The 23,681-nt window shown below is 61.2% G+C and overlaps 1 protein-coding gene across 13 annotated transcripts in view; it reads right to left on the bottom strand.

Annotated features, from left to right (window-relative positions):
• Positions 1-1,218: 1,218 nt before the first annotated feature.
• Positions 1,219-23,681, bottom strand: part of OBSCN (obscurin, cytoskeletal calmodulin and titin-interacting RhoGEF) — a 125,478-nt gene continuing 103,015 nt past the window's right edge. For 10 of the 13 annotated variants that reach the window (XM_041727528.1, XM_041727538.1, XM_041727535.1 and 7 more), the window contains 29 exons: positions 23,556-23,658; positions 23,124-23,253; positions 22,288-22,396; positions 13,521-13,808; positions 12,537-12,633; positions 12,151-12,272; positions 11,514-11,626; positions 11,195-11,363; positions 10,983-11,064; positions 10,613-10,813; positions 10,060-10,120; positions 9,506-9,583; positions 9,059-9,231; positions 8,933-8,959; positions 8,238-8,390; positions 8,085-8,130; positions 7,879-7,956; positions 5,591-7,514; positions 4,999-5,076; positions 4,580-4,690; positions 4,286-4,453; positions 3,806-3,928; positions 3,499-3,669; positions 3,168-3,252; positions 2,714-2,953; positions 2,242-2,465; positions 2,025-2,100; positions 1,649-1,798; positions 1,219-1,499 (listed from right to left, as the gene is read on the bottom strand). In XM_041727528.1, coding sequence (XP_041583462.1) covers positions 1,322-1,499; positions 1,649-1,798; positions 2,025-2,100; positions 2,242-2,465; positions 2,714-2,953; positions 3,168-3,252; positions 3,499-3,669; positions 3,806-3,928; positions 4,286-4,453; positions 4,580-4,690; positions 4,999-5,076; positions 5,591-7,514; positions 7,879-7,956; positions 8,085-8,130; positions 8,238-8,390; positions 8,933-8,959; positions 9,059-9,231; positions 9,506-9,583; positions 10,060-10,120; positions 10,613-10,813; positions 10,983-11,064; positions 11,195-11,363; positions 11,514-11,626; positions 12,151-12,272; positions 12,537-12,633; positions 13,521-13,808; positions 22,288-22,396; positions 23,124-23,253; positions 23,556-23,658 — 5,558 coding nt within the window. In that variant the 3' untranslated portion in view covers positions 1,219-1,321. Of the gene's footprint in view, positions 1,500-1,648; positions 1,799-2,024; positions 2,101-2,241; positions 2,466-2,713; positions 2,954-3,167; positions 3,253-3,493; positions 3,670-3,805; positions 3,929-4,285; positions 4,454-4,579; positions 4,691-4,998; positions 5,077-5,590; positions 7,515-7,878; positions 7,957-8,084; positions 8,131-8,237; positions 8,391-8,932; positions 8,960-9,058; positions 9,232-9,505; positions 9,584-10,059; positions 10,121-10,612; positions 10,814-10,982; positions 11,065-11,194; positions 11,364-11,513; positions 11,627-12,150; positions 12,273-12,536; positions 12,634-13,520; positions 13,809-14,906; positions 16,572-19,343; positions 19,387-22,287; positions 22,397-23,123; positions 23,254-23,555; positions 23,659-23,681 lie in introns of those variants that run through there. The other 3 variants (XM_041727539.1, XM_041727541.1, XM_041727537.1) reach the window with 2 other exon arrangements.

Raw genomic sequence — 23,681 nt, 5'->3', positions numbered from 1 at the left:
CCTGGCAGAGTTCAGCCTGGGAAGAGGGACATGGATCATGCCACATGACATTAGGAGAGGCAAGCCACTGTGTACGAAGCGCAGGAAGCGGAGTAACAAGGCAGAGCTCACAAGGAAAGCTGGGCTTGGGAAGCCGGGCTAGCCACCAGCAAGGACTGAGGGAAGCTGGGATCCTGGAGGAGCCATTGCCTCTGTGCAGCCCTGGTGAGTGTCTCTCAACATATCAAGCTGAAGCTGGGCCCACCCTGCAGAATCTGATCTAAACAGGCTTAGATGAGGATATGTCATCCCAGCACACAGCACAGAGGAGGTTACCAAAGAAATGCAGCCTCAGAAAAGTTGCTCAGTCTCACCTGGGTCCCTATGCACAGAGCCAGGGTTGGTGTGGACACGGCCAGCTGGGGCTGGGTGAGCATGGGACGGAGCGGAAGGGGTGGGCTCAGATGCAGACCATGAGGGCTAAGAGCAGAGGTGTGTTCACTGTGTGTCTGAACAAGAGTGGTCGGAGCTATAGGATTGTTGAGGGACTCTTGGCAGAATGCTCAGAGGTAGTCCCTGGGCACAGTGAACCTGCCCCAGAAGAGAATACTGGCAGGACTCCATTCCTAGCTGAAACTAGAATTAGAATCAGTCAAGGCAAAACAAGGCAGCCAGCACTTATGCAACGCCAGACCCACACATTCTTTCCAAATGAGATTTCCCTTGTGTCCAGAACATCTAGCAGGAGTGGGAGGCAGGGGGTGAGAGGCCTGGAGCGGGGTGAGGTTCCAGATTTTTCTGCAGCTTCTGCAGCCTCCCGGTTCAGGAGTCTGCCCCTGCTTCCCCTGTGGGTGGCCTGGCTGGTCACTCACCAGGCCCCTTTCTGCTTCACACAGAGGACTGATGTGGCCAGTCCTGGAGGCCACACTAGGTCAGCGAGGCAACTGTGGGGACCAGGCTGGTTGGGATCTGTGCACCTCCCAGCACCCAGGTGCCCCAGGAGAGGTGCCTTGGAGGCCGCGGTTGGGGCTAGGCTGGGGACCCGCAGGATCAGATCACCCTAGGTGAGGCTGCGCTGGCAACTCTGGTTCTTCCACTCTAGGGGCCAGATTCCTCGCTTCCACTCATTCCATGGGGAAGCGCAGTTCCGCTCCTTACCTCCCCAAGTCCCAGGTGAGGTGGCAGGACCCTGACTTCTTTCCTCAAACTAAACTGAACAAAGACACAGATTACACCTCATCTGGTTCTGCTTTTTATTGGCATGCTGTGCATATACAACAGGGGGTGAAGCCCAGCAGGGTGATCTCCTCGCCCCCCCCCCCAACTCCACCTGGCCCAGTGCTCAGTGCACCTGTGCCAGATTGTGCTTCTTATACAGCAGTGCCCGCCTCTTCTCTCGCTCACGCAGGAAAGCACGCAGGCGCACTGTGGGGAAGGTCACGGCAGCTGGCTGGGAGCCGGCAGGGCCCTCCTCGGTTAGCCACGGGCACTGCAAGCAGCTTGATGCACAAGGCCGGCCCCTAGATAGAAGATGAAGGTGTCTGCTGAGCCCTTGGAGCTGAGGTGGGGCGGGGAAGGGAGGCGGGAAGTGGGTAGGCAAGGTGGGGGAGCGGGCATTGGTGGACATGGGGCAAGGCGGAGGGGGTTGGCCCTGGCGGGTCCACCTTACCACGGGTGAGCACACAATGTGCTCCGGAGAAAAGCCACAGCGCCGCCAGACAGCCCTGCGTAGCAGCGGCTCAGATGGATCAGCCCCTTGCGCAGGCTTTTCTTCAGGTCGCGTGTCCCTTCACTGTTCACGGGGTACTCCGCACTCAGCCTGCACACAGGGTGTCAGGGCACCCAGGTCACTCTCAGGTGGATGGGGCCACAGGGAGCTCCGGGGTCACCCTCGATGGATAGGGAATCATAGGGAACTGAGATCACCCTCAAATGGATGGGGGACTCGAGGTCTGAGGCTACCCTCATTTGGAGGACACACAGGGGGCTCCCGGGACACCTCGATGTATCCCCAGTCTCCCGGCCCCTGCGCTTGGAGGACTTACATGATGAAGGCTGTGACGCCTATGGCCCAGATGTCGGTCTGCGGGAGGGCACTCTGGCCCTCCAGGAGCTCGGGAGCTGGGGGACAGCACAGGTGAGAGGCTGGCTGTTTGCAGGGCAGTGGGGGGGGGGGCAGGTCTGGGGGCGGGGCTTCCTCCTGCCCCCCTCCTTTTCCCCCTCTCAACACCCGGGTCAGGTTGGCATCTGCTCCCCGCGCACCCATGGTCTCCACGTAGTCCTTGAAGCCCTTGGACGGCAGGATCCTCTCCTGGGTGAGACTCTGAGCGTTGCCCAGGTCCACGACCTTGAGTAAGTTGTACTCGGTGACGATCATGTTCTCCGACCTGAGGTCCAGGTGTAGGATGCGCTGGGCGTGCAGGTACTGGGCCGCACTCAACATCTGCCACAGGTAGTCCTTCACCTCTGATTCTGAGTAGGAGACCCTGGAGTGGCAGGCACCGGGAGGGGGCTCAGCCCTGTCCACGCCGTGGAAGGTGTGCGGGGACACCAGCCCTTCTGGTGGGCTTGGGAGGAGTGCCCCCCGAGAGCTCCCTGGCTCTGGCGGGCGGTGGAGGCCGGGCAGCAGGTGGGCGGCGAGGTGAGAGGCAGTGCGCCTGTGTGTCAGGTGTCCCTCCACGCCCCGACGTGCTGAGCATCCCGCCCTGGGCCCTGCATCCAGGCAAGTCCTCACCTCTCCGCCAGGCAGGGGAGCAGCTCCGGTCCCAAGCACAACTCCAAGATAAGAACCAGGTGCCGGGGGCTGAGGTAGGCGGCCTGTAGCTGGGCCAGGTGCGGGTGGCGCAGGCTCTTGAGGGCTTCGTATTCCCGCAGCACGTCAGTCCTGTCCTCGAGGCGGTAGGGGATGATCTTGGCGGCCAGCGCGCGCCCGCTGGCCTTCTCCTGGCACTGCCGCACGACACTGAAGCGGCCCCTGGGCGAGCAAACACCGGACTGGCTGGTGAGGACCCCTGCGCCCTCCTTCCCAGGAGGGGCTGGAAAGCGGGGCAGCGGGAGGTGACTGGAGCCTTGGGGAGGGGGCTGAGGCTCTCGGAACCACACCGTGTGGGCATGAGAAGCAGGGAGAGAGGCTGAGGCTGGGATGGGAGCAGGGAAAGCGGGGAGGGGGGCAGGGGGGGCTGCAGCACCTTCGGATCTGTGTCTGGAAGGTGAAGGTCTGTGTGCTGGGGAGGGGCTGCATGGGCCACGGGATGCTGCTCTCTTCCTCCGAGGCTGTGGGAGAAGGAGCCAGTGAGTGGGAGGCACCCCTACAGCCCCAGCTTGCCCCACCTGGTCTCCTGTACCCCTTCCCAGGCCCTCTAGCAGGGGCCCCATCTGTGAAGCCCCACACTTTTTTCTCTCATTCCTCAGGACCTTTGGGGGCAGAGGCCTACCAGTGAGTGGGTGGGTCTGAGTGAAGGGGCAGGGCCAATGGATAGGACTACCGCCCCACGCCAGCAGGCTTGACAAGCACCTCACCCAGGTGGCTGGGTCCTCCCAGGAGGACCTGCTCTGAGGGGCTGCTGTAGGGTCCCATGCCCGCCTTGCTGACGCAGGCCGTCCGGAAAGTATACAGGCCCCCCGGGGAAAGCTTGCTGGTGAGGTAGCAGCAGTCAAAGATGTCAGAAGCCAGGGTGCTCCAGCTGCCGCCTGGGCCACAAGGAAGTGGGTGAGGGACAGTCCAGGGCCTCCCCACTCCAGAGTCGGGGGGTGCAGAGACCCTTCCCCAAGGGAATACAGAGGTGGCTGGGTTCTGCCCAAGAGGCAAGGCAGCGGGGGCTCCTACCTTCCAGACTGCACTGCACGATGTAGGTCACAGGTCCATAGGACTCCACGGGCTTCCAGACCAGCAGCACTGCATCAGCATACACCTCCCCAATGTCCGGGCGTGGAGAAGATGAGGGGCGCTCTGCAGGGCCCATGGGCAGCCGTCAGAGGTGGGCCCCCCACAGCTTCCCACCACAGCTGAGTGCCCCCAGCCCTGCCTCAACCTCCCGCACCTGCTGCCAGATTCCTGAGCCCACCATCCCCTACAGCTATGCCCCACCTGGGGGCGTCCCAGTCTGCAGAGCGGACTCTCCAGGCCCTGGCCGTGCTGGGGTGGGGAGATGACTGAGTGGTGAGCATCATGCTAAAGGGGCCTCCTCCCGGAAGGGGACCAGCACAAACCAACTCACAAAGCATGAGGTGGTCGGCGGGCACCCTAGAAGCACCCATCAGGGTCAGTGCCCACCCCCACCCTGCTTAGAGGGCCTGGCCTACCCACCTGCCTTCCGGAGGACAGCCGTGGTGGCTGCCGTCCCCAGTGTGTTGCTCACACGGCACGTATACACCCCCAGGTCCTCAGCAGTCACCACCAGAATGGTGAGCAGCTGGAAGTGCTTGAGCGTGGCAGAGATGAGGAGATGGCTGCTGCTCTGCAGGAGAGCCCCGTCTACGGCAGGACAGAGCAGGCCTGGGCAGTGGCACCACATGCACCCTGCCTTCCAGGGGCCTGCCTCCCCCTATTCCAGGGGGCACCCTCTGCCTTCCTGCCACCTACCCCGGGACATTTTCTTACCTTTGGTCCAGGTGGCCTGTGCAGCCGGCTGGGCCGACACTTGGCAAGCAAGAGTCACGGACTGGCCCAGGACCACTGTTTCGTCTGAGAGCTCCCGTAGAAAGGATGGCGCTAGGGAAGGGAGCCAGACAAGCCTTCAAAGCCACCCCCAACCTGAAAACATGGCCTGCACCCCCGAGACAGGGATGCTAGGGAAACCCATGCCCACTCAGCTCCCCTTCAACTCTAGCGCCTCCTCCAGGAAGGCCTCCAGGACTGCCCCAATGCTGGGCACCAGAGCCGCCCCTATGTCCCCACCTAATCTGGACCCCAGGCCCTGTGGATGTAGGCTTGGCCCCTCCAGTGGCACTGGAAACCAGAGAGGGGCTCCCTCCCCCTGCAGTTGGGTCCCCATGGCTGCCCCTGGGCAGCACACCCACCTTGGTCCCTGCTCTTCAGGCCCAGCCGGAAGGAAGCCAGGCCTGCCTTCTTCCTGGGGGGGCTCTCTTTCTCTGGGCCTGCAGGGAGGAAGAGGCCTCTGGAAGTCACAGCTGTGGAGTCAGCTCCCCTGACGTTGACTGTGTTGGCATCAGTGTGGGAGCAGAGGAGGAGGAACCGGGACCCCCACCCCCCACAGCGGGATTCCTGCATGGCCACAGAGCACAGAGCCCAGGGGTCCAATCCGCTGCTGACACCACACCCTTCCCACCCTGTCAGGGTCAGTCTATCTTGGGCAAGGGCACCAGGGGCAGGGGATGGGGAACGCTCGGGCCACTGGTGTCTGGGGAGGCCTGGCCATGGGCCCCAGGGTCAGGGCCAGTCAGGCAGGGCTCTCTGTTCCCATGCTGGGCCATATGGTGACCTCAGGAACAGAAGCCCCTGTGTGCAGGTGATGTGTGTGGCCCAGGGAACCCCCACCCTAGAGAGTGGCTTCTGGGTCAACACAGGGGGTGAGGTGCCCCAAGGTTCAGAGCCAGACACCGGCCACCTGCCAGGGCTGAGGGGACGGGGGTGGGGGGGTGGGGGAGTCACCTTCAGGCCTGCCCTTCAGGAGGCGGGAGATGTGGGCCACAGACGCCCTCACCCTCCGGCGAAGGCCCAGCTCCACGGGCTCCTGCTCCTCTGGCAGCACATGCCTCCCTGGGAGATGGAAGAGGTCACGGGCGGGGGGCGACCATTTGCGCTTCCTGCTGCCTGTGGCCTCTCTGAGCAGGGTCTCCATGTCCTCTGGCTCCTCAGTGATGTGCAAGCTGGCTGGTGTGCCCAGGGCACCTGGCCAGGGCCACCCGGCCTCCGGGAGCGTGGCCAACTCCTCCCCGGCCTCAGACTCAGGGGAGGATGGTGGCTCTGGCTCCACAGGCTTGGGGACCCTCCTGAAGATCATGAACTCAAAAGGGAGGTACTTGATGTCATACAGGTCAGACAGGTTGAGGTAGGCAGGCTCCACCTCTGAGATGTCCAGGGATATGGTGTCTGCTGCCTCGGAGTCCCCGGACAAGTCTCGGATCTGCACCAGGGACACCTGGGAGCCACCACCAAAGTCTTCCCACGCACTCAGCTCCGGGGAAGCCAGTGGGGGTGCCCCACTGCCCTTGGGAAGGGGCACTTTGCTGGCCTGGGGTGGTGGGCTCTGGGCCCCTACTTCATCACGCTCCTCTGAGGACTGAGAAGTGGCCCAGGCCATCCTGGCCCACAGGGGACCCTGCCCCAGCATGCCCCCTGCATCCCCACCGAAGGCAAAGGTGCCATAGCCAGCCACGCCTGCGTAGCCTCCACGCCATGCCCCCAGGGAGAACTTCCGTGTTGTAGCCTGCTCCTGAGGCCGTTGCAGGCTGGGTTCCCACTCAAGAGCGTCCTCAGGCTCTGCAGCCAGGCCCTCCCTATCCTGAGTGGGCCCAGGCTCCGTTCCTATTGGGGAGGCCAGCCCTGGGGCGCTAGGGGGGCCCCGCTTCCCAGGGAGAGGGCTGTCCTTCAGTTCTGTCTTACCGCCTGGCTGGGGACCCTCTTGGGCTAGGGACAGGAACCCCTTTGGCTCTGGGGAGAGGAGGGAGCTGGAGGGAGCTGAGAGGGACCCGGTGCACTGTTTTGTAGGGAAAGAGCCTGGAGCCTGTGGTGTAATGGCCGGAGGGGGGACCCAGCCTTCCAGGGCAGTAGGACCCCACTGCCCCCCACAGCTGTCCTGAGATGACCCCTCTTGCTGGGTGGCCCCCAGGGCCCCGGTGATGGACTGAAACAGTCTTGGCCCCTGCTGGGGTCCCTCTGGCAGCTCCCTCTCCTGGGCAACTGTGGCGCCAGCTCTGCCCGGCCAGCTCTGCCCGGAGTCCATCAGGGCGTCTGAGGGAGCCGGGGTAGCGCACTGGCCGCCGCCGCAGGCCTCGACCGAGGGGCTGGGGCCCGGGGCCCCGCGGGCGCTCTCGGAGGAGGGCGCCTTGGCCATCAGGGCGGCCTGCTCGGCGCGGGCCGCCGCCTCCTCCAGCGCGCGGTGCTCCAGCAGTGGCTCCCGCAGGCCAGGCAGGGCGCGGGCGAAGTAGCCGCCCTTGAGCAGGTGCCGCCGCCGCGCAGGGGGCCTCCCGCCACCCGCGGGCCCTCCGCGCTCGGGGCCCTCGGCCGCCTGCTGGTGGAAGAGGCTGCGGATGACGCTCTGCCGCGGCACGCAGCCCGGGGCGGCGGCAGGGGGCGCGCGGGCCTCGGCCTCCTCGGGCAGGCTGGCCGAAGGCCGCAGGAAGCCCCGCGGGTGCAGCAGCGGCGAGTGGGTCACCGGAGACGGCGGCAGCGACTTGGCCCGGGCGAAAGGGGCCAGCTCGTTGTCGGAGGAGGAGGACGAGCTGCTGGAGGAGGCGCTGGCGCCACCGCGCAGGTGCCGCGCCACCCCGAGGGAGGGGCTGTCGGGCGGGCCCTGGAGCAGCTCGGGGATGGAGCGCATCACCAGGATGGACTTGTAGCTCATCAGGGAGCGCTGCGGGGCGCGGGGGAGGGGACGTCAGCCGTGCGCCCCCCACCCCCGCCTTCTTCGCTCCCGGCAGGCTCAGAAGGGGCACCCGGGAGCCGGGAGGCGCTACAAGCTCCACGCTTCGGATCCCACGGCTCTGCCCGCGCGGGACTCTGCACGCCCCGCCGCCCTGCCCCCGTGGCTCCGGGAGCGCGGCCCCGAATTGGGATGCCCTGTGCCGCCTGCGGGGCCTGCTTTCTGTCGCCCCCCCCTCCAGGCCCCTCCTGGGCGCTGACACCGCATGGCAGCTTCCCCCCTCCCTCCCTCCCTCTTCCCGCCTCCCCCCCCCCACCCCCCCACCCCCCCCATCCCCCGAGGCTGCGGGGCTCACCTGCCAGCGGCTGCGGGCCAGCAGAAACTTGAGTTGCTTGGTGTTGATAAAGTGGGCCTCCTCCGCGGGCACGGAAGTCTGAGGGGGCCCAGGTGAGAGGGGCGATAAGGGGGGCCCCAGTGCACCCTGGGTCCACACAGGCCCCCCCGCCCCCCGGGCCTCAGATTGGCCCCCTGTGCACATCTGCTTGGGCCCAGCCTACTTACCTGGAACCAGGGGTGTGTGAGGCATTTGGCTGCACTGGGCCTGGCCCTAGTGAGAGAGGAGGGCCAGGGATCAGGCCAGGTGGCCAGCTGCCCCAGGCCTCAGCCTAAGAGAACCCCAGATGAGGCAACAGGTGGGGGGTGCTGTGCACTCACTTTGGGGCCCTTTGCAGGGTAGCCTTGATGAAATCCTGGGCATCCTTGCTGAGGTGGGCAGTCATGGGGCTGTTCCAGGACACCCGCCCCTCCAGCACGTTCAGGAGGGTGGCTCGGTCACTCTCACCAGCGAATGGTGATGAGCAGGTCAGGCTAGAGGCAGAGACATGACTTGCCTTCAGATGTGACCTGGACTTGTGATCCCTAGAAGCCAGAACTTGTACGGGGCCCCCACTCCTGCCTGGGTTGGCCACAGTGCCATGGCCATCCAGACCCCAGGATTCCCACAATGGTCTGAGACTTGCCCAGAGATCCAGGCTCAGCCCAGGACAGGGATCAAGGCTTAGCTTGAGGTGGGATCCAGGTGAAGTCTACACCAGCAACATGCTCAGAACAGCAGTAATTGGTGGAAGGGGCCCTCCAGCAAACTACCCAGACCCTTTAGGGAAACAGCTCACTGCTTTGCCTGGTGACTCCACAGAGCTTCTCTGGGACAGTGTGTGTAAGAAAAGAGCTCAGCAGAAACCCCTTATCAGTTGGCTGACCACTGGTTCCCATAATAGCTGCCCTTGGGGTCCTGGATCTTTGATCTGGGGAGCGGCCAGTAGTGCTCGAGGCCTCCCCTGGGCCTGATGGGGAGGGGGTCTGGGGTCGGCTTCAGAGGAGGTGGCTGACAAAGGCTTGGGTCTGCTCACCTGAGGTAGGAGATGACGCCCATGGACCTGCAGGAACAAAACCACAGTCACAGGGTGTGCTCGAGGTGTGTGTGCTGGGGGGCTGCTGGCATGGAAGCTGGCCTCCCCAGGCACCCACTCACTCACCAGATGTCGGAGGCCTCGCTCACTGGGGTCTGCTCGATGATCTCGGGAGACACAAACTCTGGGGAGCCATACTTGCTGTACTGTGGCTCTCCTGGGGTGATTTTTTGGGCAAAGCCAAAATCGCAGATTTTAATGTCTTCCCGAGCAGGATGTACCATCAGGATGTTGGGGGGCTGTGAGGGAGAGTCAGGGAGGGGTGAGGCCATGCCCTGAGGAGGTGACTCCTGGGGCTGCAGGGAACACTCAGTTCTGTGAGGCCAATGTGGGAGCGCCTCTGATTCATCAGAGCTGTACCCCACCGGAGAGAGCTCCCCATCCCCGAGGCAACCATGTCCTAACAAGGAATCTAGACATGGTAGGCCTGTGCCCACTCCCTCCCCCGTCTGCAGGCCCCAGGCTCCCACCTGTCCCTCCTGGGTCCCTGGGCACCCATGGGGGCTGAGTAACCTTTATGTCCAGGTGCAGAACGCTGTGGCTGTGCAGGTACTGTAGCCCCTCCACCAGCTGCTGGACATAGACCTTGACCTGTAGCAAAGGCCAGGGCTCAGGTGGGAACCCTCCTCCTCCTCCCCCTTCTCCTCCTCCTCCCCCTTCCCTCCTCCTCCCCCTTCCCTCCTCCTAGCCTTTCCTCTTCTATTCCCCCTATCTACAAGGTATCCACTTCCCTCACCATCTGAGCTTGGGATGGTGCCATGGGGCAGGTCATGTGTAAAGCTTCCCAGACCCCATGCACATCAAGGCCAGAGGACTCCTCCAGCCTGGAAATGGATCAGCCTGACCAAAGCAGGACGGGGTGCCTCAGGAGCAGGCTAGGATGGCACACTGGCCAGGCAAGGAATCAGTGTGTGTGGGGTGGGGGGAAGGGGTGCATGGGAGGGCTGGGAGAGCTCTAGGAGGAGTTGCCACACCCTGTGAGGTCCGGGGAGCCCCAGAAGTTCTCTGGGCTGGGGAGCCTGGGGGCGGGGCCTGTGTGGGCAGGGGGACAGCAGGCAGGCAGTCACCTCGGCCTCGGTCACCACACTCTTCTTGAACAGACGGTCCAGCAGCTCCTCCGACGAGCACCTGGCTCAGGTCAAGAAAAGCTCCGGAGTCTGGAACCCACCTAGCCCCACACATCTTTAGCCAGTCTCACCTGGGGTGGGGGTGGGGCCATGCTGGGGAGGAGGTTGAGGAGAGTGGGAGGGACAGGGTCCCCAGGAGGGGGACTGGGGGGCCGCCCCCCCGCAGCAGCAAAGGGGGAGGGGAGCGAGCAGTGCGCATGCGTCCCTCCCGGGAGTCCCTCCCTGGAGCTCAGGTGGGCAGCCCGAGGGCCCTCTCAGCATGGACGCTGGGGGCACCCACCTAGCTGGTGAAGCCCCGTGAAGCATGGCAGGGGCCCGGTGAAAACACGTCCTGGACCCTGCGGACACAGCTCCGTGGACACAGCCCTGCCCTAATCCCCGGCCCCTGGCCCCGCGAGGTACGAGGACGGTGCTGCGTCCAGGGACCCCAAACAGCAGGCCCCGCAGGGCCCTGGGACCCTGCCTACCCTCCCTTAGGCTGAGGGCAGGATACAGCTCCAAGACAAGGATCAGGGTCTTCCGGGTCTCAAACTGGTCCAGCAGCCCTGTTACCAGCGGGTGGCTCAGCGTGGCCAGGATGTCCCGCTCGCGGTAGGCCTGGGTGCGTGTCCTGCTCCGCAGCGGGATGAACTTGGCTGCGCAGGACATCTGGCTTCCCTTGTGCTGCGCTCTCTTCACGAAGCCGAACACGCCCCTGCGCGGAGGGGGGCCACGATGGGCGGGCACAGGGCGTGGGGGGCGTGCCGGGCGGAGGAGAGGTGGGGCGGGGCGGAGTTCGCGGCGGTCGGGTCTCAGGAGGCGGGGCGGGCGGCGGGACCCAGGGAGGCGGGGCAGCGGCTCGGGCGCCGGCTTGCGGGCTGTACCTTCCAATTTCCTCCTTGACCTCGTAGAAGGAGTGCAGTTTCCTGCGGTAGCTCTGCTTCTCAGAGTCGGGTTCGCTGTCTCCTGCAGCCAAGGAGCGGGCAGTGTGGGTGAGCACGTCCACTTCGCCCCGCGTAGCATCCCGGTGCTGGAGCCTGTGGGAGGCGACGTACACACCCTCCCGCCCCCGTGCCAGCGAGGCACTGAGACTCACCCCCATGGACCACCAGCTCCGCTTTACACAGCACCTGTCCACCCGCGTTGCGGGCCAGGCATGTGTAGACACCCGCATCACTGTGTGTCACGTCCCTCAGCACCAGGGAGTAGGTGGTGCCTTCCCGCTGCTGGCTGAGCCGGGTGCCATCCACCAGCTGGGCGTTGTCCTGGGGGCACAGGCGGGTGGGCGGGGCCATCAGCCCGACCTGGGGGGCCCCTGCAAGGCGGCCTGTTCCGTCCCCCAGGTACTGCCTTACTGCGGGTGGGAACGCCACACACTCCCGACTCCCAGCACCCAAGGCAGCGCCTGTCCCTACCCGGTACCAGGTTACTGTGGGCTGCGGGTTGCCATCAATGACTGCCTGGAACTGGGCTGTGCTGCCCTTCTGTGCCTGCACATCCTCGATAGTGACCTGCATGGACGGGGATCCTGGGGTGCAGGAGGGAGCCTGTGAGGGGGGACCTGGCGGTGCGCAAGCCCAGCACTGAATCATCAAGCTGGAGCTTGCAGCCAGAGACCCCCTGGTGGGTGAGTCTTGCTCCTGGGCCTGTCCTGACACCCCAGACAAGCAGCCAGGCCCTGGGATACTCCCCAGAGCAAGAGCTCATCTGCCTCCCCCAGTGAGGGCAGCCTTCTCCTGACTCTGCCAAGGCCCCTGAGAGTCCATCTAACCTCTGTCTGTCCTGCTTAGAGACCTTAGCTGTCCAAAGCATGCTAAACCCTGCTGGGGAAGGGGGCATCCACACCCAATTCACTATTGTGGGCGCCCCCAAAGGAGCGTTCTCACCCTCCCCAGAGAGGCCCCTCCTAGGGTATGCAGGGAACAGAGCAGTGAGGCCCCCATCACAGCAAGGCTGAGACATGCCAGGTGGCCTTGCAGGTTCCTCTGCACAAGTGTCCACCCAGTCCAGAGCATGGGGAGCACACGTATAACCTCCTAAGTCCCCACCTACTTGTGGCACCCGTGTCGCTGGCCTGGTACACGTATGTCCGATGTGTGGTCTCCATGAACACGTGGCTGTGGATGTCCCATAGCTCCCCTGCACCTGCCCCCAGCCAGGCTGCACCCTCCATCCTGTGGTGGTGGAGCTGGGTGAGCTGTCTGCCCTCCTCCTGCACCTCTGGAGTGTGGGCAGCCAAGCCTCACCCTAAGATGGGGGTCCCTGCCTCCCCCTCCCTGGACCCCAGTGGACTTTCTGGGAGGGGAAGTCCAGAGAGGGGACCCAGCCCTGTGCAAGGAGAGGGCTCCACCAACATCCCAGGGCAGCCTCTTCTCCCTGCCCTGCCCCTGGGGTGTCCCCTCATGAACTGCCCCCACCCAGCATGCCAGGGAGGTTACCGGATGGGCACAGTGCATTCCTGGCCCTCAGCATGGTCCCCCAAGTCCCGCTCCTGGTCCTCCTTGGGGAGAGGCTGTGGAACCTTCTGCTGCTCAACTGGTCCAAGACAAGGGGCTTAGTGAGAGAGAGCTTGGGATGCAGCTGGGACTGCCCCCCCACAATGCGCCCCTTGTTGTCCTCCAGTCCCAGAGGGTGGGAGCACGAGGCAGAGCAGGGACTTCGGGGGTGCAGGGCCCTCTAGGTCAGAAGAGACAGGGAACATGCACCCCTAAAACCCAGGGCTCCAGACCTCCCTGCAGAGCTCCGAGGTCCAGGCACCCTCGGTCCTAGCTCCTAACTTGGGCCACCAGCCCTGAGGCTCCCCCTGCTGGCCACCCAGACAAGGGCCATGCTGACAGCCAGGTGTAGCAGCTTCTGGGGGAGGGGCCTGAAGGGCTACATCCCTGGAGGGAGCACCTATGGTGTGGGGGTCATGAGGGATCTACTCCTCCCTTTCCTCCTTCCTCCCCCTTCTCTTCCTTCTCCCTCTCCTCTCCCTCCCCCCTCTTCCCTCTTTTCCTCCTCCTCTCCTTCCCCGGCCTCCTCCTCCTCTCTCCTCCTCCCCCTTCCTTCCACCCCCTACCTCCTACTTCATCTCCTCCCTATTCCTTCTCCTCCTCCCTCTCCTCTCCCTCCTCCCTCTCCCATCCTCATCCTCCTCCCCCCACCGCCTCTCTCTCCTCCTCCTCCTTCTCTTCCCCCTCCTCTTCCCTCCTCCCTCTCCTCCTCCTCACCCACCTAGGAGCACAGGGTACCCAGGGTGTGTCTGCTCAGGACTGACCACCAAAGCTTCTGGTTCCCAGGACAGATGTACTCATGAAGAACCTCCTAGTACCCATCCCCTGCCTAGTTTCACAGACAGGGAGACTGAGGCTGAGTATATGGGGCTATTGGGATGTCAGGGTCCCCAGGGTTCTGCCCATTTGCCCACATTGGATGGATACCTGGGGTGGCCAAGGTTGGGGCCAGCACAGGCCAAGGTTGGGGACTGAGAGCAGGTGGCACTTGGTGGTCAGCCTGAGGCCACTGGGCCTCACCAGATGAATCTGCAGCCTCCATGCCTAAGAGTTGGGGGGCAGACTCCTGGGCTTTGGGTGGCCCTCTAGGGCCAGGGCAGGAGCTGGCATGGTCCCCTGTGGAGGGTCCCGGAGCCTCAGGGCACACCAGCATCCTTGGGACAGACGTGATCTCCTGGTCTGCTGGCTCCAGGGCAGGAGGAGAGACAGCAGCGTCTGTGGGAGAGGCAGGTCAGCGTGTAGGGGTGAGGTGTGACCGGGGCCCCAGGAGAGGGCTCCAGAAATTTTGTGCCAGTCCTCAGAGGCTGCCCTTCCCACCTGCCTGCCCCACCCACCCACTCAAGGCAGCGGAGCTCAGGACCTCTGGGAGCATGTGGGCTTCTTTGGGGACAGGTGAACCTGAATACTTGCCCCCTGTCCTGGCTGGCCCCTCAGGCTCAGTTCATGCCCTCCCTTCTCCCACCCCATGGCCCACTCCAGACTCCAGGGTACTGGGCTACCCAGGCCAAGATGGGCCCAGCTCCACACTGTAGGGAAGTCTGGGGACAGCCTGATGCTGTCAGGGACCAGGCGCTCCTTCCTGCCCTCCCAGAGCAGCCCCCGCTCCCTGCCTGGCACCTGCAGCCTAACCTCACCCAGGCCACTGCACCATCACTGGCTCCTACCACAGCCTCCCACACAGCCCCCTTAGGGGACTCTCAGACTGTCCCATGTGTTTGCCCCCTGCTCCCCACTTCCCAGCACATTTTCCTCCTCCAGCTGGAGACCAATGTGCATGTAGCGAAACCACAGCTTCACATGCCCAAGAATGCCCACCACTCCATTCCCAGTAGGTCCCCCTGCCTGGAACTCTCCCCTGCCCCAGACCCTTTCTCTTGCTGATTTTCCATATCCTTGGGCCCTCCAGGCCAGAGAGGCAGCTGGGCAGGCTGCTGTTTGCCCCCCGTGGCCCTAGAGCACCTGTCTTGTTCTTACCCAGTCCAAGGACATCGGCAGATCCATGACACATCACACCTTCCCTATCAACCTCGCCGACAACCCCTACTGCACAGGGGGCAGGAAGACCTGCTTAACCCCCAGCAGGCTGGGAGTGACCACTATGTGCTGTGCTGGTCACAGTATATGCACCCATGTGAGCAATCTAAACTGGCAAGCTGTCACACCTCCACCCAGGGACCCCAGAATGGGCCAGAACCTACAGGCTGATGCCAGGGGCTGACTCAGGGCTGCCATTGGTTGGTCTCCAGGACAAGGCCTGGACGGCACTCCCCACAAGTCGCCGGAGCCACCAGAGAATCAAGAAAGCAGAGGCAGTACAGGGAACCAGTTTATTATCATTGGGGGTAACTGATGGGCCGCTTCCCATACACGGACCCTGGTCCACCCTGCAGAGAGGGCTGGGCCCCACACAGGCCTCCTGGAGGCAGAGAGAAATGTTCATGGTGAAGATGTGGCCGGGAAGTCCCCACTGAGAGGAAGACTGGGTCCCCAGCCTGGAGCAGAAGGGACCCAACTGGCAGCCCGGCCTCGTAAACATGGCAGGGCAGATGCAGAATCCCTGACCTGTGTCTAGAGCCCTGAGCCCACAGCTGCGGTCCAAGAGTCCCTCTGGCCTGCACTCTTAGGTGGCTTCTGTACTTTCTGAGATTCCCAGTCTGTGTGCAGTGTCTTCAGCTGCATCAGGCCCCATGAGGTAGGAAGTGCTTGGAGTGGAAGGGGTGGGCAGGCTCCAGCCCTGAGTTCTTGGAGATTTGGAGGGAGGATCAGAGCACACATGTCCACAGAGCGCTGGCTTCCTCCATGCAGCCAAAGGGCCCACAGCCAAGCACCTGCTGCTCACAGCCTCAGCCCTGGGAGGGGCCAGGGGCCTTGTCCCCATCTGGGCGGATGTGCAGGGTGACTGTCTCACCCACTGTCCCAAAGCTGACTGTCTGGGTGGAAACCTCCGTTTTGAAGCTGCTCTGGCCACTGTCTGCAGATCTCTGGACCTGGATGCAGAAAGATGGCTTCCAGGATGCAGCACCCCCAGCCCGGGCCTCCTGCATAGAGAAAGAGACTCCTGCAGGGCTGAGAACCTGAGGCCCCAAGGGAGATGCCTCTCGGTGACTGAAAAAACTGGGTGGGTTTCGAGGGCCAAGGAGATGCCCCATGTTGAGCACGACAGGCTGCCCCACAGTGGGTTCACTGATATCTCTCTGGAGCACGGACACTTCGCAGGGTGGGTCATCAGAAGTGCTAGGCACAGGGCCACAGCAGCCGAAGGTCTCCCCCTCCCGGGGCACATAATCCTCCAGGTCAGCCAGTGTCAGCACTTGGCCGTTGTGGGTGAGGATCTTGGGGTCATGGCCCCAAAGGCCATTGGTGCCCAGGGGCTCCTCGGTTGGGAGGGCACCTCCTCCCTCCACTTTCTCCAGGGGGGCTTCCTCTTCAGCCATCTCAAGAAGGGATGGCCCTGGGGTCTCCTCTGGCCCAGTGTCCATGCAGAAGATGAGGGGCTCTCCAGTGCTGACCGTGGCTCTGCCCCAAGCCTGGGGCTCCTGGGCCAGTAGGTTATTGTTGGAGTTGTTTGCATTGGGGTCTCCTACGGGGGTCCCACCAGGCAGTGTTAAGAGAACCCCTGCCGAGCTGTCAGGTGCCTCTCTGGCAGGGGATGTACCTCTGGATCCTGTCTTCTTCACCCTGACTTCAATGGTCTCTTCAACTTCTACCCACTTGGGCTGGGGTCTTGTGCCCTGGGGTGGGATTGGCGTGTGGGACTCAGGCTCTGTCACATACAGCGTGGGTACGGTGGGCCTCCAGCCTGGCTCCACCTCAGGCCTGCGAGGCTGGCCAGCCCCCAGTGAGTACAGCAGCTCGGGGGCTGCCTGGCCTGGCTTAGGTGGGCTGGCAGTGTGGCGGGAAGGTGAGCGAGAGGGAGACTTGTTGGGGGACCGGCGCCGGCCACGAGGGCTCTTCACCACGGTGGTGATGGTTTCCTCTCTGCAGGGAGAGGGCCAAGAGGAAATCTGTGCAGAGACCTACAGCTTCGCCCAATGCCCGTGCCATCAGCACATACAGCAGCCACATGGGTGATCAGGTTAGTGTAGCAAGCAAATGGTGACACTGAGTGAACAAATTTCTACATATGTGCTTGAGCCCAACCTCTGGAACCAAAGAAACAAAGCACAAAGCCTCATCTGGCCAACATTAGGCTCTACTCTGCAGGTCTCAAAACAAGAGTTGAGGCATCGGTGGAGGCCCATGTCATATCACAAGGCACCTCCAAACCCCAGACCATGTCTGGGTCACAAGTCTCCATGTGCCAGTCTCTCCATTTATGGTCATCTGATTTTGGAGCTGCTAATGCTCCTTGCTGAGCTAATGGACAGGGACACAGGAACACAGCCATGTGGCTTTCCTCATCTGTCCCATGAGTGCTTTGTGCTTTGTATCATGAAGGGTTGCTCCAGGGAGTTCTTAAAGGACAGGAGCCTCAGTGGTCCTCAGTTGGAGAAAGGTTGGCAGCAGATGCCACAGGCACAGGTGCAGGTCCAGGAGGGTTGTCAGAGCCTTGCGGGTGTGACAGCCCAGCAAGAACACCTGGCTCCGGGCATGGCTTGGCTATCATGGGCTGTATGATGTCAAACAGGTACTTCCTCTTTCTGTACCCCTTCCCCCAAATGCAAGTGGGCAGGAAGGAGAAGGGGAAGCAGAACTCAAGGCCAGTGGTATGTGGGCGAGCATCAGGCACTGGCCAAGGACTTTGTAGCAGCCTCGGGGGATGGACCTAAGCTTCTGCAAGTGTGGACCACGAGGCTGAGAAGGCCAAATACTTGCCCGGGGCCAAGATTCAGAATCCCACCAGTCAGCCCTGGCACTCCTCTGCCACCCGGTGCCCCTGACCTTGCTGGGTGCTGTGGTTAAAATTAATATTAGGTGGTATCAGGGAGCTGAGTAGTGCTAACACACAGACCCTGGGGAACTCACAACTCTTCTGGGCCCTGGAACCTGAATTTTCTCTTAGGCTCAGGCATACATATGGTGAAAGTTCAATGTTGTCACCAGCTGCCTGCTAGGACTAAGGCAGGCTCATGCTCTCTCTCTCCCTCTTATTCAGTGTCTGCCCAACTCAGGGCTCCAACCAGGAGCAGGTACACTCAAGGATAGGCTCAGAGGCGTGTGCTACCCCTTGGGGTGCACGGCAGTTACAGACCTTGCCTCCTCAGCCCTCACCTGGTAAGGAGGAAATGCTACACCCCACCTAACTAATGGGAACACTGAGGCTTGGATGTGTGGCCTATTCAAAATCACGAGACTGCCTTCCAGCCTCATGCCCAGGCTCAGGAGCACTAGGCTTGTCCCTGAGTGAGAGCTTGCCCAAACATCAGGGGAACCTGGGCCGGGCCCATCTGCTGGCCTCATGCCTCTGAAATTTGCCAAGGCAGGACAGTCAGACTGGGTGGGGTTCAGGGTGCCTCTTGAGTCCCCTAGCCCAGCTGTCCTAGGTGCGAGTCCTTTCTGAAGTTTTACTGATGGGGCAGCCTGGCCCTGTCTGTTTTCCATTTTGTCATCTGTAAGATGTAAATAATAGAAATGTTCCCTTCATGGACGAAATGTAGGGTTAATTTGTGTAAAGCTCTGTCATAGCTGTACACCTCCAGAAAGGCTTACTACTGCTCTATGTACTTTGGGCCACAGTGTGCCTTGGGGGAAGAGGGAGGGAGGGGTGGAAGGGGTAACCCAGGATCTGACCAAATGTTGGGTGATAGGGTTCTCCAAAACTTGGCCAACTACAGGCCCCTTTAGGAGATCACAGGTCCATGAGGACCAACTGGAGCTTCCCAGTCATCTGATCTTAGACCAGTCTTTCTGGTCTCCTGCCTTTTGCAAGCTTTTCCACGATCTCCAGCTGCACACACTTCCCACTGGATCGAGGACAAAACCAACTCTACCTTCTGCGGGCTTACTCAGTTCCAGGCCTCTCCAGTTACTTAATTAGCCACAACCTCAGCCTTGAAGGCACCAAATGAGGGGATGGTGGGCGTGGCACCGGGGAAATGGGGTACCCGCTGGCTTTCCATCATGAACCACCCTGAACAAGCCTCCTCTTCCCTGAATTTCAGTTCTCCATCCCCCAATGCTAGGGTTGGGCCTGGAGGCCTTTAAGAGCCCTAGAGTTGTGCTGCCTATCAAGGTTACACTATTTTAATTAAATGCAAGTTAAAGATAATTTTAAAAATCCAGAATTCAATTCTTCAGTGGCTCTCAATACGCTTTAAATTCTCAGCCACGTGTGCCTAGTGACTGCTTTTGTTGCGAGCATAATTAAGATATAATATTCCCAACATAAGAGAAAGTTTGTGGGACAAAAATGCCCTAGATCTTTGGGTTTTGAGGGGTAGAATGTTCCCTCTAGCCCACTGTGGGAAGCAGTTCAGTTCCTGCTCCAAACTAACTGATGTGATCTGGCCCAAGGCCTGAGTGAGCCGTTGCCAAGTACACAGAGCAAGTCTACCTTGTGGAGGCACTGGAGGCATGGAGGCCCTAGAAGAGAGAGCTGTGAAATGTGAAGGCATCCAAGGCCTCAGGGAACAGTGAGCCCCTTCAGAGGCGTCTGCAAGGTGCTGGCAGTCTGCATGGTGAGCAAAGGCCATGTGAGCAGGTAGTCAGACAAGCAGGTGGCTGGGACACACAGGCAAGGTCCATGTGGGTTAGTGGGCATGCAGGGGGCACTACAGTCAGAAGGAACGGTAGGAACACGCCTGCACTTACATGATGACGGTTTTCTTGGGGACTTTAGTCTCCTGCTCAGTGACTACAAAGAAAACAGTTGGAATAGCGAGAGTTACAGATCAGCCAGTGCTGGGGGGCTGAGCCATTTGAGTGGCATGGCAGTGTAGTAACTTGCTCCGCTTCAGAGCACTGTGTCCACGTCGTGCCTCACCTTGCCTGTTATGGGTTGGGAACTCAGTTCTGTCATCTTTAACATGTCTGCTCTGAGTGGCTGGGAGATGAGTGAATGTGACATCAGTATGTCCCATGTGAGGGAATGAGGGTCTTGTAGGGAGTGCAGCAAGAGTAGGGGCCCCACCTGGGCTGCTCACGCAGAAATCCCAGCTCTTCCATCAGCCCATGTGCCCAGGGAGCCCTGTGAATCTGTCAAACCTAACGTCCCACTTCTCAGACAGAAACTGAAGGCTAGGGGGAGGGTGGCAAGGTATGGAAAGAACTATGGGAGCCAAACTTGGACTGGGATGGCTGGTGCCTGTTTTATAAAATATCCTGAAGACCAAGGGCACCTCTCCAGGGGAAAGGGGCTCTGTAGTACTAGAGATGGCACGTCTGAGCTTTGTCCCATGAGGCTATGGAAATCCCATCAAGAGCAACCAGAGACACCATGACAGGGTCCTGAGATCCAAGTGAGTAGGGAAACCTAGGCGTCCCCATAGATACTCCCCATAAACTCAACAGCCTTGATTGTCCTAACTTCCCACCTCCCTGGAGTCAGCAGATGGAGGATCTGAGTTCCAGGGAGAGGACTCACTTGGGACCAGGCGACACCTATTCCCACCCATCTTGAGGCCTCTTCCTCTGTAGCTTCTGGGCAGGGCCACACTTGAAAGAGAGGTGCCCCTCCTAGCCACACCCTGCTGGGCAGCAGATAGTCCACCGGATACCAGGACCCTCAGATCTCAACAGTCCCTCTTGCCATTCTGGGGACAAAGCTGAGTGGGATGCTCAGCAAAGTCAAGTGGCACAGCCTGCAGCACACAGCATCCTGGCTTCCGGTGTGTGGGATTTTAGGCTTTGGTGCAGTGCCACGCAGAGGAAGAATTTCCCTTAGATGACCAAAAGTATTTTAATCTTGTGTACAATTGGGTACACGTGAGTTAAATAGACCAGCTGTATTTGTATGGCCTTTGGGAGACTCATTTACTTGTGTACGTGTGTGCGTGTGTGTGCACATACATACATGTGTGTGTACATACACATATGTATGTATGTGTGTTTGTGCCCGCTGCCTCTTGGAGAGGGAAACCCCCTGGGAGAGAGAATGGGATCCAGCCAAAATGCCTTGTGTGTTTGCCTTAAGTTGGACCCTGAAAGAACCAACCTGTTTGCCACCTGCAGGCCAGACCCTGTGTGCAGAGTGATGGGAGGACACTCCCCTGTCGGGGTCCCGTTCTGGCTGCTACATTGCTGGTACCTTTATTCCTGACCTGACCTGCCACCTGACAGGCTCTAAGCTCCAGTGAATACTGGAGCCATTGGAGGGGTACAGCTGTGCAAAGCGGGGCTTCCAGCCCAATGCAGTTCCAAAAGCGAGGGGGCAGCACCCACCCTACAAGGCCGGCTAGGGCTGTCTTGGCTGCAGAGCCACCAGGTTAAAGATGAAGCGGCAGGATAGGGTTAAGAAGCAGGACATGGCGGGCTCCAACCACTGGGTCTGTGAGGACTGGCCTTCTCGGATGTGAGGTGCCATGTTTCTGGTATTAAGAGGGCTGCCCCTCTTCCAGACTCCAGAGCCATGAGATGATGACAGAAAGTGACCCATCATGACCATGAAGTGAATGCCTCTGTAGGACACACTTGTCACCAGCCCAAGAAGGAGTGCTGAAGTCCTTGCTCCCCAACATAAGATGCCATATGGCAGAAAGCACAGATCCCTGCAGATACCACTAGGCCCTCTGAGGAGCAGGAACATGGACCCCTGCCCACTCTGTGAGGGCTGTGGAAGGCATCAAAGGCTGTGAGGTCGAGCTTCAGATGCCAGGTAGGCTGACTCTGGGAGGGTCCTCAGATAGAGGCTCCTGGACACTGGGCCCCAGGAGGGACTGGATCCATTAGCTCAAGGCATCACAGAAGCCACCTGGGAGGATATATCTTCCAGCCCATCCACCGTGAGAGCTGCAGCTCCACCAGCTCTTGATCTAGCATCAGCCTTCATGTCGCTAGGGACAGGAAGCACAGCTTCTTCTAGGTGGAGCAACTCACACTGGGAGAAGCTGTCCCTGAGGCTGCAGCCTGCCCTGCAAGCACCATAAGGTTCTCTCTGCCTGAGCAGGCCCAGGACACATGCCAGTTGTCCTCCTTCCCATCCTGGCCATTCTGAGGCTAGGCCCAGCTGGGACCCTGGACTCAGAGGTGAGTGGAGGCATGAGGCATCCTGCTGCCCACCCTTCACCTCCCACACAGGAGCACATCTCCCCTCAAGGAGCCCAGACACCCCCACAGGCCAGGCTTGAGAAGTGTAGCCACAGCATTCTGTTTGTTTCCATGACGGCCCAACCCAGTGTGGAGGTACCAGGCCCCCTGCCATCACTCCATCTCCTGGAGCCACACAGGGACCAGCAGGTGGTGCACTGCACTCAGCCCGCTTTGCTCAGAGCCGTCCTCCCTAGGGTCCACTGCCCTGCAGCCTGCCAGGCCCAGCCTGGCCTTCCTACACACTCATTACTGCCCCAGGGGTGGTGGGCAAGATGCAGGCCCCCACCCAGGGCTGCCGTCTAACCTGGCTGGAACTCTGGGCTCAAGGTTCACCTCATGCTGCCCAGGATGGGGCTGGAACCAGCCCTTGCCTCATAGTCTCTGCATTCCCTTCTCTCCCAGACAGACCCCTCCTCAGCCCTCACTGTCCCTCCTCCAGAAAGCACACCCTGCTTGGAAAGGCTGGTGTGGTGGTTTCCCCCCAACTTGGCCCCACAGCGGCACTTACCTTCCACGGCTGCAAGCTGCTCCCTGTGAAGCTGTTCCCGGGCCCGAACAACAGGGCTCTGCATGCACAGCTCTGCCCCGCCCCTCACAGAGCCCAGCTGGTTCACCAACTGCAGGACGGATGGCAGGAGCCCACTTAGAGCTTGGGGCTCCCTTGGGACCATCCAGGCCATCTCTAGTATGGGGGGCCCTCTGTGGCTGTGTCCCAGAGCCACAGAGCCTGCCACAGAAGAGAGGCCTAGGGGTTTCTTAGGTGGTAGGGACACTATCTGCACAGTATGGCATGGTGGCTGTTGCCACACCCGAGCACTGGAAACGGAACCGAATCTTTACCTACAGTTAACTTGATTTCAACTCAAATTGCATGTATGGCCAGTGGTGATTGAATCAGTGTGGATCTGACTGACTCAGGTCCATGTGCCTCCCCAGGAGCTGCATGGGGGGCAGGACCCACCTGGCCCAACCCAGACTACTGGTCTAGCCTCAGCCTACATGTTACTAGGGACAGGAGGCCACACAGGAGCAGCCACATCGGAGAAGATGGCAGCCAGGAAAAGTCACAGCCTGCACATACCTTCCACAGACCACAACTGGCCCTGCAGGTGGGCAGATGGCTTGGGAAGAAGACAGGATGCCACCTAAGGCTCCCACTCAGGTCCCTGTCCCCTTACATGTACACTTGGTGATGGGCTGGGGGCTCTTCCCTCATCAGGGTGACAGTGGGCTGGGGGCCCCTCCCTCATGGGGGACACTGGATGATGGTGGGCCGGGGGCCCCTCCCTCATCGGGGACACTGAGTGATGGTCCCCCAGCCATTCCTGTGCCCGCCTACCTCACCTCACACTCATAATGGCCCAGGTCCTCCTTGCTGGCCGCCAGGATCTCCAGCACCAGCAGACCGCTGCGGGGCTCGCTCAGGGTTCGGTATTTGCTGCTAGGCGTCAGCAGAGCCCCGTCCTTGTACCACCTGCAGCCAAACCCGGGTGTGAGGCAGAGCCACCCCAGCTTCCACCACTGAGACCCTCTTCTCACCCACCCTGCAATTCTGGGCATCCATACAGAGCCCACACTCTCCTGAAGCCCGCCACTCACCCGCCATCCAGCAGGTGATGCCCTCTCTGCGGCAGGAGCCATGTTCAGAACCTGCCCAGCCCCAAGAGGCCCCTACTCATCAGAAAGGCCCACGTTTAGTGTCCAGCCCGCCCCAATGTATTGAGCATGCCACCTACCTTCCCTCCCATGCCCCCAGGCTCCAGCTGCCCAGCCCACCTGATCTGAGGGTGTGGGGCGCCTTCGATGGTGCAGGTGACCTGAGCGTCCTCTCCCTCCACAAAAGGCACTGCCCGGACCTTTTTCACAAACCGTGGGGGTACTGTGGGGCCACAGGGCAGGTAA

Source organism: Vulpes lagopus, chromosome 13 (genome assembly GCF_018345385.1).
Source record: "Vulpes lagopus strain Blue_001 chromosome 13, ASM1834538v1, whole genome shotgun sequence".
NCBI lineage: Eukaryota > Metazoa > Chordata > Mammalia > Carnivora > Canidae > Vulpes > Vulpes lagopus.
The sequence above is the reverse complement of the archived record's forward strand: the minus strand, read 5'-3'. Positions and strand labels throughout refer to the sequence as shown.